At 36.9% G+C, this 13,753-nt stretch overlaps 1 protein-coding gene across 1 annotated transcript in view; it reads left to right on the top strand.

The window, feature by feature from the left end:
* The window catches only part of LOC149305536 (N-terminal EF-hand calcium-binding protein 1-like), a 74,396-nt gene that overhangs the window by 25,686 nt on the left and 34,957 nt on the right, over positions 1-13,753 (top strand). The window contains exon 4 of the mRNA XM_089477424.1: positions 9,844-9,869. Coding sequence (XP_089333550.1) covers positions 9,844-9,869 — 26 coding nt within the window. The remainder of the gene's footprint in view (positions 1-9,843; positions 9,870-13,753) is intronic.

A 13,753-nucleotide genomic window follows, 5' to 3' on the forward strand; every position in this document is an offset into this window, starting at 1 on the left:
GGAACGAACTTGAAAACGCACTCTTCGTGATCGTTTTCATGTTCGCCCGAAGACGAATGCACAAGTCTAATGTATACATAATGCATATTTTCTTCATATATACATAAAGACCCTGAACGTACGTTCGTAAGCTGGTAGAGTGATCAATGTATTCCATATAGTCCTAGACGATATTTAATATGTAAGAACTACATTTATATATGACATTAATGACGGTTATGGAAAATGATTTACCTAAAACTATACATGACTATTTTTCTAATTAACCTTCTAGTATCATGCAAATGGAATTAGGCGTTGAAGATTAATTTTCTGCCTTTACATATATACCATGCCTCGAAGTATGCCCATTACTAGCAGTAATGTTTAAAATACATTAATATATTCAGCTTCATCATGTAAAGAACATTTCCCTTCTGGTATGATTTATTTTATGCATGAATCTGTAGCTGGATATAAATTGGGAAAAATTATTTTTTTTCCCCTCATTCTCAGAAAGTGATTTTAAAATGTACAGGCAGGGTTTGTCTCACCAGGCAAAGAGCTTGATTGAAGGTTGTGTATCCTTCCAAGAAAATGATTGATTTGAAATGAGAAGAAGAGCTTGGCATGGCACAGATGTCTTTTGTTCTTTTGTGTAGGTTGTCAGTTAGAAAATGTTACAAAGTTCAACTTAAACCATACTATTTATCAATTAGTTTTACTAAATATCAACAGTCTTTGACACATTTTGAATGTTGAATAGATGTATAATTTTGCTAATGAGCTGAAATTGAAAAGAACGGGCTATCTACCACTTATTGATATGAAACCAATGTTCCATATTCCATTAGGTGAAAGTAGAGTAGAATAAACTGAAGAAGGTTGACATCATGCATCTCACACTGGAACACAGTTTGCTTCTGAAGACCAGTTGCCTGAAATAGACACTCTTACAAAACCACATTAGTAACAGTAACCAAATGGGCACAAGCCACCCAAGTATATGGGAGTACGAATTGGACAGGTCCAGAGAGACAGTACAGAAGGATAAACCAACAGAGCAGTCAAACAATCTAGGCTCAGCGGCACTCGGCGCAGGTTTGTCGTCAGGTAAGCAGATAAATAATCGATACCAAAACAGCAGGTTTGTGTTTAGTGTGATGGGATCCTAACTCTTGCCGAGATGCCTAACTTCCGGACTTCTGCTGTGACATTATTTATTCACTTAGAAATAGTGAACTTTACCAGTGCTTTCTGGACTTAGTTATTGGCACTCTGTTTATACTTTGTAACATAACAATGTCATTCATTTTAATAGTCTTTAAATAGTTTGTCAATTAAATTTTCATTTTGAAAACAATGTTCCTTTTAAATTGTATCAACTGTGGTAAAGTCAATATCAATACTTCTGTGAGACTTTGTATCACGCACAATTTTCATCTCACTAATAACCCTACCACTAGAGATCAGGAAAAGGTGATTATGTGACGTTCCTTCTCATCTGGTGTATAATAGCTCAAAATAAGATTTTTTACAACTACTGAGGACATCCATTTAATGCATGACCATTATTCAGAAACACTACATACTGTAAGAACCAGCTGTGTACATGGTAAATAGATGGCCTGGGATGGCAACTCTGTACCAAATCAAAATGTTTATGCAGTAACTATATATTGTTTGTTTACTTTACCATAATTATGTAATTTAACCGAATTGTAAGTGTGATTGCAATACTATACACTGTGTAGTGTCAGGGGGGCTTCATGCGCAATCTACATGTATAAACATGTGTGTATATATATATATATATATACACACACGTTTATATATATATATATATATATTGTGACAAACCCTATAGCATGAGGGCCATACATGTCACTTTTAGGGGTCCTAAACACAGTCCTCTAGGGCAATCAGAGTCAGGAACAGCAGCTTTAAACAAAACAGCGCTTTATTTTAACCACTTAAACCCCAAAAACCAAATCATAAAAAGAAAACCTAGCTCCCAATTGGAGCCTTCTCTAACTGAACAATGCTGGTCTAAACTGACCAGCCTAATCACCCACTACCTCAACCTCCCAACCAGACCCAGCTACGCCAGGCTCTGGAAAACCTCCCCCCAGACAGCACACAAAATGTCCAGGCAGGTATTGCCTCACTTGGCTCAGGGATAGTCTTCTTCAGGGCCTCTCCTTGCCCTGGGAGCACAGGGAACTTCCTCTTCCCCCCACAGTCTCCCTGAGTATCAGGCTCCAGGGGTTTTTAATGCCCAGCACCTGTGCCTGACGCCGGCCTCATAGAAATCCCGGACCGGATGCTGCAGATTTCTTGCCTCCTGGAAAACCCGGCATGGAGTTTCCACAGAATGGGGAAATGGAGCATTGGCCCACCCTGCTCTCCAATTGCTCCACCCCAGGGACCCATATGTGTAATCTGCATAGCAGCTGTACTCAGATGCCATGCTAATCATCTCCCTGGGGTTCACACGGTCACAATATATATATAAAATCACATATATTGTCACATCTGGGAACTTCTCAGCTCTTCACATGGAGCTCTTCACCTAGAGGCTACAGGTGAAACTCAGAAAGTTTTGCAGGTACTCAAATGGTTAAATCCCAAACAATTTTACCTATACAGTACAGTGGTGTAATTGCATATATCAAGTATATTTTCTGTTTAAATTTTAAATTCATGTCTGCATTATTATGATTTACCCTAGTTAGTTTAAAGCTTGATTTGCTGCAAACCAAAAAGAAGCCAATTTTTGACCCAGTGGATTTTGTGCTGGCTGTGATAAAGACAGTATGGGCAGAACATAGCATAATCCTTTCATGTGTAATTCATTGGCCAAAACAAGTCCTTTTTTTGTAGCCGGCATTATTTAATAATAAAAACCTGAAAGCATTCCCAATCAAGTCTGCCTCTTTGAAACAAAATGCAGTTTGCTTTCTTTTCCCACAGCACACTCGTATGTTTAATTGGATTTTAGAAGTCAAACAAAATATATTTTTTGCAATGTAAAGTTATAAGACAGGCAATTTTTATTCATTACTATTGTAGATGCGGAATACATTTACTCGCTAGTTTATAAGTATTGAGTAAAACATATTACAGCAATGCAGTGCTTACCAATCTTCTACTCAAAGGGTAAACATGAGCGCCAACCTTAAAAAAAAACAACAACCTGATTTAGTTGGGTTGGAGATTAAGTCCCAGGTTTTCATGATGCCTCTGAGGTTCATACTTGCTCAGATGTGCCTTTTGGAGTATGTATTATAGTCTGCTGGCTTTAACCCCTTAAGGACAATGGGCGGTTCCAAAACCCATTGAAAACAATGCATTTTGAGCCCGTACATGTGCGGGCTTTGTCATTAAGAGGTTAATTATAGAGGTAACAGAGTCTTTAAAAAGAGAATTTGTCCTCATTACCAGTTTTACTGAAAATAGATGACCTATACTGTCCCTCTAAACATTGCGCAATATATTTTTTACGTCTGTTAAGTGAGAACCCGATATTACTAGCTGCACATTTTTATATTGTGGTTACTTAGAAATGAATGAGATTAATGATAACGTGTAATCATGGCATAAACTATTTAGCAGGATGAGCAATGTAAATAAATTATATCTACTGCAGCATGTTATACAAAACTAAACAGCATATTCTACCCAGGATCAAATATAGCTCAAGGAAACATCTTAATGCATCCCAGAGCATCCGTATTCAGCAGCAGAAAAACAAGATGTTCTATATATAACCTCGCCAGAAAGCTGGATCAATAAAATATTTGGATTTTTCACATTTTCGTCTTGGTTTCCACTTCATGGAGCCTGTTCACACTTACAAATTAATAATCGGATTGGCTTCTTGCATTTGCACTTTTTTATATTTCAACGATGTCTTTCCTTATGGAAAATGAATAATTTATACGTATATTTTACAGGTTTAAATTTTAACACTTTCCTATTTTATTATGTTTGAAGATTCTTGATCAGTGTAGATCCCAGTTGTTTACTATTTTTTATTGGTAAAAAAGTAAACCTATTCTATACATATATACCATGACATCACAATACATCTATTGCGTAGAATACAATATTACCAGCATGCACCTGAAATATTCTTATTGTTCATTATGGCTAAAAAAAATTTTTTAAATATCTATAATAATATGGTATATAGAAGATTAATATTTAAATTAAAGTTACTGAAACAGATGGACAATTTGTTAGCATGGCATGAAATGCTTTGCTTTGGTTTTCTTTTTTTTTGCATTATAATGTAGCTCATTTTAGTTTAATACATATGGGCTATTGGTACAGTGTATAACATTTCATTTTGTTCATGTAGACATCTGCATATTCTGAAGGGAGCTGGCATTTTTGAATTAATTACATAACTCATCAAAGCCTTTGGGTTTTCTCAGGCAACATGGAGAGAAATATATATAAAAAAAAAGAATTTTCAACTTCAATGGAAACCAGACTCTTTCTGAAATAAGCTCCCTCATCACCCATCTTCTCTACCGTAAACTACCAATTCTTAGTTTACCCCTAGATTACAATTTTTGTTTTCTACTATTGCAAATCTATGTATGTTTAAATTATTAATACAAATTTATGTACAAACAACAAACCTTGTGGGCCACTTTTTTGTATATCTGCAGCTCTGGAAATTACAATATCAGCAATATTTCTCTTTTTCACATCTTTAATCATCTACCATGTAGCAGATAACATGAAATCATTAAGAGTCTGTTCCCAAACCCAGTTAACTCAGAATATGGGTTCAGAAGATGATTCAGAGATGATTCTCAATGAGACCTGATGCTTAATTAATGTTGTCTAATATATACCTTTCCATGCACTGCACCGCGGGACTACAGTTATTGCTTTGCCGGTTGATATGGGGGCCCACATCATATGTAGGGTCCCTCGTCTACAGTAGGTATATTTGCAGACTCCATTTCTAGAGTGTGGTCTGTGACAGAATCAGCCAGTAAGAAGCTTCTTTTGTAGTCTAAGGGCATGACTCTCTACTTGTAAGGGAAAAACGAGGCTTAGAGTAACTGTGTCAGGATCCCCCAGCCTCCGAACTTCTACCCCTTGCGAATTGGGACGTGGGGAGCGGAGCTTGGTAAGTAGCGTGTCAGCGCATGCGCAGTGTGCATTCTCTGGTGAAATCAGGACCACTGGATTACTGTCACGTTCTACCCAGGCTGTGGAGCTGCATATCTCGCTCTTGCTTCAGTTTCCCTGTTTTGCTTCAATCCATTCCTGGATTTCCTTTTGCTCTGTTCTGATCTCCCATTCCTTGCTTCTGCTTCAGCTCTTTGCTTCACCTCTGTTTCCTTTATAAGGTGTGCCCCACCCGTGTGTTCTGTTTGTCTCAGTCTTCAGTCTAAGGTATGTCTCAGTGTTATGTGTTTTGATTACATGTTTGGTCTGTTTCTTACCACTGTCAGCAGGGATTAGCGTTAGGACCTACCGTCATTGGAGTACTTTGGCGTAGTGGTGGGCTAAGCATACTATGGCCATAAGATGTGACGGAATCTCCAATAGTTATCAATCAGTCCTAGGCTAGTTTCTGTATTTATGTGTGTCAGTCTGTGATGTACCTGTGGGGTGTCCTGACCTGTCCTGTCTCGTATCCCCGGCAGAGGGGTGTCCTGTCTTGTTCATGTCTTTTTCCATGTAGTGCCTTGTATTATGCATATTTTGTCTGGTTATGTTTATTCCTTGTCTTGTGCCCTGTATCATGTATATCTTGTTTGTTATGTATCTTGCCTGGTCTTCCTATTCCTTGCTTGTTATGTTTCTTCTATAAACTCTGCTTAGCTTCCACTCTCCCAGCCTGCAGCATCCCGCACATGAGTCTTGTGCAATGTCTCATGCCTGTTCCAGGGTGCCCGCAGGATTAATCTTCGTTCTGGTCTACATCCGCTGCTATATTAGGGCGCTGGTATCTGGCTGCACAACCCTAGATGCTCAACACCTGGGTGAGTGCAGTCGCCCTGTACCAGGCCCTGTCCTGAGACTCCGCTACTGCATACTGAACTCCTGAACTCCACCTTTGGGCGCGCTGGGTCATTACAGTCGTCCGTATGGACCCAGTTTCCTGACAATTGTCGAATCCTGCTGTCCTGCTGAGCTCTATCTCTGTCCAGAAAAGTGGGACAGAGGTGGAGCTTGAATGGATAATTGGGAGGCATATGTTAGAGGTTACATCACTGTCACCAACGGTATACCAAACACAGCTGCAATAATCTTCTGAATACAAACAATACTAAAGGCATCAATATTTAGTAATATATGAAGCTCTAACATAACATATATATGGGTTAAAGCTGGCATGCAGCAACTTTAATTAATAATGTAAAGCGTAATATCTGAGTAGAAATAAAATAGAAACATAAGCTGATACTTTCTGCATTTCGTTGTCCAAAACTACCACATAGTAAATGACAGGCGACTGTAATTATATTGAAGATATTTATTCTCTAACGTACATTTCCCTCTAATATTGCAGATGAGCACAGGGTGAGATATCCATAAATAGACATCCATACAGGCACGCAGTGGGGATTTTTATATTGAATGCACACATTTTTAAAGTTTTCCATTTTGATGCTTGCCAAGAGAGACCAATAGACCAATTAACATCCTGATTGTCTTATATACCTCAAATTGAAGGATGTACATATGTCAGTCTCTCACCAAGTCCACTATATGCATTCATGGATTAAGCTTCTAGTTATTGAATCAGAAAAAGAAAACAAGTGATGCAATATTAATTTGAAGGTGCTGTTTCATCTTGGGGATCTCTTAAAATATCCCTAGACAAGTTCTGCATCATGTAGAGAAAAGTTGTTTCGTTTTCTCATTAACGCTCGCTGTCTCTTAAAAAATGTTTCTAAATATTGAAATACTTAACATTCCTCCAAAGCCCCCCTATGTATTACATCACTGAAGTCCGATCGCCTTCAGCCACTTCCACCTGCCATGTCATGCTCATGTATGTGAAACGGCAATTCTTTACACATACACAGTGATGGGAAGTGAGTGCGATTGACTGATGTGTTTTGTTATGATAGGAGTTGTGTGTGATAGAAGCAGTGTGAGGTTTTGTGTTGTAGGTGTAATGAAAGTGATGTGTGATTGGTATGAGGTGTAATGTGTGATAGTGAGCTGTTTTGTGTGATTAGATGTGATGGAGTGATGTGTGTAATAGGTGTGAAGCATTTTGTGTGATAGATGTGATGCTAGTGATGTAATATTGGTGTGAGAAAGTAAGGTCCTTATAAATTAGAAGACCTTTAAGGTAATGCCCATTCTGTGATGTCAGAGATGGTGGGGCTAAGCAGTGAAGACAGACAAGATTAAGAAGCTCTGCTGAAATGCTATCTTAAGAAAATGCAGCAAAATGGTATGTTATTTTATAAAACAAATACCCTTATTTAAGATGTATACCATAGTAGTACATAGCAATATAAAACCTAGGGAAGTTGGGAGAACAACATCTATGTGGAACAGCACATTTGTTTCCAATGAAAACTCAAGTGAAAACCTCGAAAGTGAATGCTGCGAATGGCTCACATAAGGAGGATAACAGTATAATGGTAGAAGAATGATAGGTCATGTGGAAAGAATACACTTACCTCCAGTTATTGGGGAAGAGGAATAACACATTGTTCACAATATTTTAGAAATATAGCAATGTTAAGGTCACGCATCCCCTAAAATTGGTAACTTTAAAGTGATACTCCAACCACCATAGGCACTGTAATTCATACGATAGCTGATAATTCCTCTTAAATGTGCATGGTATCCTTGCAAATGCATGGAGAGAATGTGTAGAAGGCACATCCAACGATGTCAATGAAAGCACTTACCAACCACTGACTGGCTGTTTCAAGTAGCCAATCAGTGGCGGCGATCCATGGACCAGGGGGAGCTGTGGCGTAAGTTTTTTAAAAAAAATGTTTTTACATTTTTAAAAAAATGCATATTAAAGTATTCACCAAGTTCTTTCCTGATGTGAGGTTGCTGTGGACATTAAGCTGTCTTTATTGGTTTTATTAATAAATGTCATAAAAAAAAACATGAGACTCCCACACAATGACCTTACCCAACCTGCAAACACTGCATGAATGTAAAATATGGTAATGCCCTTATCAATTTCCAGAAGATCCCTAGTATTCTAGGAGGTAGTTCAGAGGGCCACGTCAAAGCAAAATAAGTGAAATGTGTAAGCTAGAGAATATGCTGTGCTGTGCTCTATATGTCCAATGATGTATGCATAGAATCATACATAGGAAAATCTAGAGTAGGCTACACATGCTGTAGCTATCACTTTGCTGGGGAAGTATTTCATGAAGGGACAAGGCTAGCGGCACAGAGGGGTGGGACTAGCACCCAGAGAGCCTTTAGTTTGCATAGAACGGGCATGACCAAATGTTTCTTCACTGCCTGGAGAAAGAAGAAACTGCCCCAGAGACCCAGGGAAGTAGGCCAAAAAACACACCCACACACTATAGCTTCTCAATGAACCAGGCCTCCAGGAGCAATTCCCCAAAAGGGCAGAGCCACAGGGACAGCCTCTGGCACTTTACTCCAATTGGGGGAGAGAGTGTGCCTGGGAGGCTTGGTTCACGGACAAAGAAAGAAGACACAAGGAGAAGCGAAAGAAGACAGAAGAACAAGAAGAGGCAATGGAAGAATGGAGCTACGGAAAAGGAAACAGGGACACGGAAGCGGTTGGTGAACGGCGTAGGGTGGCATTGAGCGAGAGTGCGAGAGAGAATGAAAGAGTGTGGGAGAATGTGCATGTGAGAGAGCGTGAAAGAGTGAATAAGGGTGAGTCACAATGAATTATGCTTCCGAATGTAAAACCCATCCAAATTTCATTTGAACCAAAAGGGCAGGAAATTAAATTTGTTGTCTGAAAACTAATGGACCAAAGACAAAACAAAAAATTTGTCAATCTTTTTTGTTCCATATGCACAAGTCTTCTAATTTCTACATACGCTTAATTTAATTCCTGCTAGAAGTTATCACTCAAATTGCATCGTTTAGAGCAAAAGGGTTTAACAATTCTAGCCTGATGAACTTAATATGAGCGTGGTTCTGAGCTGTATATTGGACTGTATTTGTGGTCTGAAAAGTGTTGTAAGCAGTGTCATATTAATTCATCATTGGGGAAGTTCTTTGGTGCTATCTATGATGAAAATTTAATACTTTGATGCCATTTTAATTATTGCTGCATAGGGAGCCATTGTTTTGTAATGTTGGGTTTATTAATTCTATAAATAAATTAACATTACCATCTTTATTGCTTTCAAGGATTATTAAACAGAAATCTTGCTTACATTAAGAATCAATATTAATCTTTTATGTACGTTGCAACACTGATGTGTTATATGCCTTTGTAGCACTTATAACATTAGCTCTTGTTTAATTAAGCCATGGCATTAACATTCAGTGACATAGGCTTGTAAATGGCCAACCTGAAATCCCATTTTTCTCCTTTCTTGTCACACAAGGTTTGTCTTTGTCATAAGACACACTCTATGTTATGTTTGGCATTTGCCCTTGGGTGCTCATGAATGACTGTGAGATGTGAACTGACACATTTACTTATTTTTGTGGATAGTTGGAAAACAAATATATTTGCCAAATATTTGGTGCTTACCTTCCAGTAGAGGTCAGGTAGTTCTGGACATATAAGTTTATCTTTCTAGGGAAGTATATGATTTATTGAAATGGTTTGTTCTGAACTATACAAATGTATAATAATAATCACTGTTTATTACTTTATTAAGAATTTTCTTTTGTTTGTTTTTGAATTTTCAGTAATCTGGACACAGAAGAATTATACGGTAAGAAAATGTTCTTGTATATTTGTCTTCACATAATTTAAGTTCCAAAGTGAATATTACTACTTGTGTATTACTAGTAAGTGTTTATGATCAAGCTAGTCACCAGTTATTAAATTTAATGCTGCATTAACATGTGTTGAGCTCTTAGATACATAGAACTGCCTTCCAGTAGCAGTGGAACTTGTTAAACTTGTGAGGAATTTAAAATGCATGGTGTAGGCAATCAGGGTAACCTGAGCAAAAAAGAAAGACTCACAACATCTCATAATGGTGCAAATGTAAATTATTGAACCACAGCCAACTCTAGACATTTTTTGTCTCCATTGATGCTTAACTCATTTTAGTTCATTGGTTCTACTGAATGATATAGGAACCATTATAGCACCAACTTCTAACCCACCCTTCAACCTATGCTGAGCAACCTAATCTCAAACATGCCAAAAATACAATAAAAACATGTGAAAATCAAATATTTAACTCAAATAATTTAACAGATAAAAAGCATCTTAATAAACAATATCACATATGTTCATATAGGAATATTTCAATTTTTGTTTACACAATAATTCACATTAAGTCCTTTTATCTCCAGTGTCCAGTACAGGAAAAAATCCACATACAATGACGACTATGGAGAATATGCAAAGTTATAAACTAAAGATAGCAATATTGTGTAAAGTGAAATCACACTCTTTAAGCGGCTCTTCTGGAGCCGTAATGAAGCATAACTTGCGGCATAATTTTGTGTGATTATCTGATTTTTTTACATTCTATCTTTGTTGTCACCACCATAGTCATTTCACCCACTATACCTCCAACTGATTTTTGGGAAGGAAGCATTAGTGGAGAGGTCTTTGCTGGTGTTTTAAACCCACATGCAAGTAAAGGTGGGGCATAGATGATAGTTTTCCCTGGGCCCTATTCTATATAAAGACAGGTATGATTACTAGACTAGCGCATTCGTTTTTGAATATTGGCATTTCGGCCATTAGTCCGTATAATGAGTAAGCAAACCCAGCATTGGACGAAAGAAACAGATAACTAATCTGCGCACTACAAAATCTTCATTCATTTGTTTGTCACCGTGGCTGCCATTTTCACTACACTAAGGGAAGGAGAATCTCGCCATTTTAATTCAACTTCTTTTACGCATTTATTTCCATGGCAACCCGGATGGACGAATGGGATTTCCAAAAACGAAAATGTTATTGAATACGAAGACGCAGCAGGCGAAGTTCGCTGAATACCAATAATTTTTTCCCAAAAAAACCAAATACGAACTCTCAGCTGGCACCAAAATCTAATGATTGCGTTACTGTGGTGCAGAATTAGATCTATAACATATAACCTTTAGTAGTTCATTTAAAACCTTCAAACTTTCCTCTACAACAGACAGAGTTCTCATCTGTTATGCAATTCCCTATGATGCATGGCAGTGTGATTATACTTACTTCATTAATACCCTTGTGCATCTGTTTGCATTGTCTGTGTGTAATTATTATCTCTATGAAGACCATTACAACTTCAAGCCCATACTAATTTGCAAATGTAATGGAAATACCATTAGTTAATCATATTCCCACATTTCCTTCTGCTTAAGAGATAACATAAAAAAAATAGTTATTTGCGGGCGAATTTCATTGCAATGCTTTGGCTGGTCAGGCATCAGTACATTCTATTTAGAGAATAATTAGAGATTATTTTTCCTAAAATAATTTTAAACGGAATATAACTTTAAAATGTATTTTCAATGCACCCAATAGCCTTCACAACTTGGCAGTCTAAATCCCATGTTTTATATATCCCAAACAGTTTGGCAGGCAGAGGCTAATCTTCAAGTACTTAGGTCTATTTTTGTTACCTAGTTGAAGAGTAGCAATTATTAATGATGTGTGAAACACAAAAAAAGAACAGTTCTGGTTTATGTTAATGAAATCTACCCTTCAAGTGTCAAACTAAGTTAATTTAGTTTAAATCTACACCTGAGATTGTTCATGGTGAATAAACAGTGGGTGGCTGAAATGTTGCTTGTCTGCCTATTCATTAAGAAAAGACTAGCTGTATTTTTATAACAATCCACTCGATTTCTGTCAAATCAAAGCATTGGGATATAGGCCCAGAATAATAAACATGCTAAGCTGGATACTGTTACATATCTATTGTGTCTGTATATCAAATTCAAATACGATAACTAGTTTGATTTGGGGTAAATTGATGTGGCTCGGATTAAGTTAAGGTTATTATTTTTTTTTTACTTTTTGGTTATTGGTGTTCACAAATGGCTATACAAGTATGACCATCTTGACTATTTAATGGCTATGTTGTATACCCACAGAGTATAGCGTGGCAATTTATGCTATATTTTTATGATGATCTAAGAAATTATTTGAGTTTGTGATAATTTCTGATACCTTGTGGCATACATGTGGCAATGAATCATTCTAAAATCTAACTCTATTAAGAGTGTGTGTGTGGTAACATAGATATAGTTGTGTGAAAAAAAGTACACTCTCTTTACATTTTATGGTTTTACATATGAAGACATAATAACAATCATCTGTTCCTTAGCAGGTCTAAAAAATAGGTTAATACAACCTCAGATGAACAACAGCACATGACATATTAAAGTCTCAGGATTTATTCAACAAAAATAAAGCTAAAATGAAAGTCATGTATGAAAAGCTAAATACACCTTATGATTTAATAGCTTGTAGAACCACCTTTAGCAGCAATAACTTGAAGTAATCATTTTCTGTATGACCTTATCAGTCTCAGGGTTCGTTGAGGTGGCTCTGAAGAGCAATCACAAGTGCCATTAGTGACTGACATTGCTGCCACTCACAAGATGGCGGCATCAACTGAAACGCTAATGAGTTTACAGAGGGTCTATCCATGCAAGTCAATGGAGCCCAGCTCACTAATCATGTATTAGTAAAATAATTAAAAAAAATTTAAACATTTGGTAACATGTACAAATAATTCCCCACCATCAGGGGAACCACTCTGTTCCAACAAAAATGTTTATATTATATTTTATTATATAATATAAAATAATATATATTATTTTATATAATATTTTTAATATTAGTGCTATATCTTCACAAAAATTGTCACATGTTAAATGCCCATGGGGTGTCTAATTTAAAAAAAAATGTATGATTTAATTATTTTAAAAAAATTGGCCAGGGTCAAAGATGTTCCAAAAATAGGATATGGGCACAGACTGACCAGATGTCAAAATTCCAAAAAAATGCACACCTCACAAAGGTGGCCTTTTACCTCCCAAATAACCCATTGGGGGTATCACTGTACTCAGGAGATGAACACATATTAGGTTGTTGTTTCACAGTAACATATACTAGGAGCTGTAAATTCTTACCTAAAGTAGAATGTGTGTGGAAAAAATCACACAAAAATACTACTGCAAACTTTGATAAAATGTGTGCATTGAAATGGTTAAAATACCAGCATTTGAAATACCCTGTGATGTCTATTTTTCAAAAATATATGATTTGATGGGGAACATTGAATTGGACAGCTACAAAGATATCCCAAATAGAACATGGGGCAGAATTTTCAACATGTTAAAAAACTGAATTGTGCATGTCCCAAATGTGGCCGATTACTCCCCAAACAACCCAATAAAAATAAATGGTGGTAGAATTGGTGCAAGAGTTAAAATACTAGCAGTTGAAATACCCTGGGGCAGGGGTGTACCTAGAGTATTTGGCACCCGGGGCGGATCCTGTAAATGTAAAGACATCTACAAAATTATGTTGGCAAGAATATTTATTGCACCAATATGTAAACTGTATGTCAACTGTAAACAACAAGAAATCTGAAAAAATAAATTAATAACATAAGTAAAATAAATACGTTTAAAT

This window comes from Sceloporus occidentalis, unplaced genomic scaffold, assembly GCF_023333645.1.
Source record: "Sceloporus occidentalis isolate IW3139 unplaced genomic scaffold, rSceOcc1.0.p SCAF_11, whole genome shotgun sequence".
In the NCBI taxonomy this organism is placed as follows: Eukaryota; Metazoa; Chordata; class Lepidosauria; order Squamata; family Phrynosomatidae; genus Sceloporus; species Sceloporus occidentalis.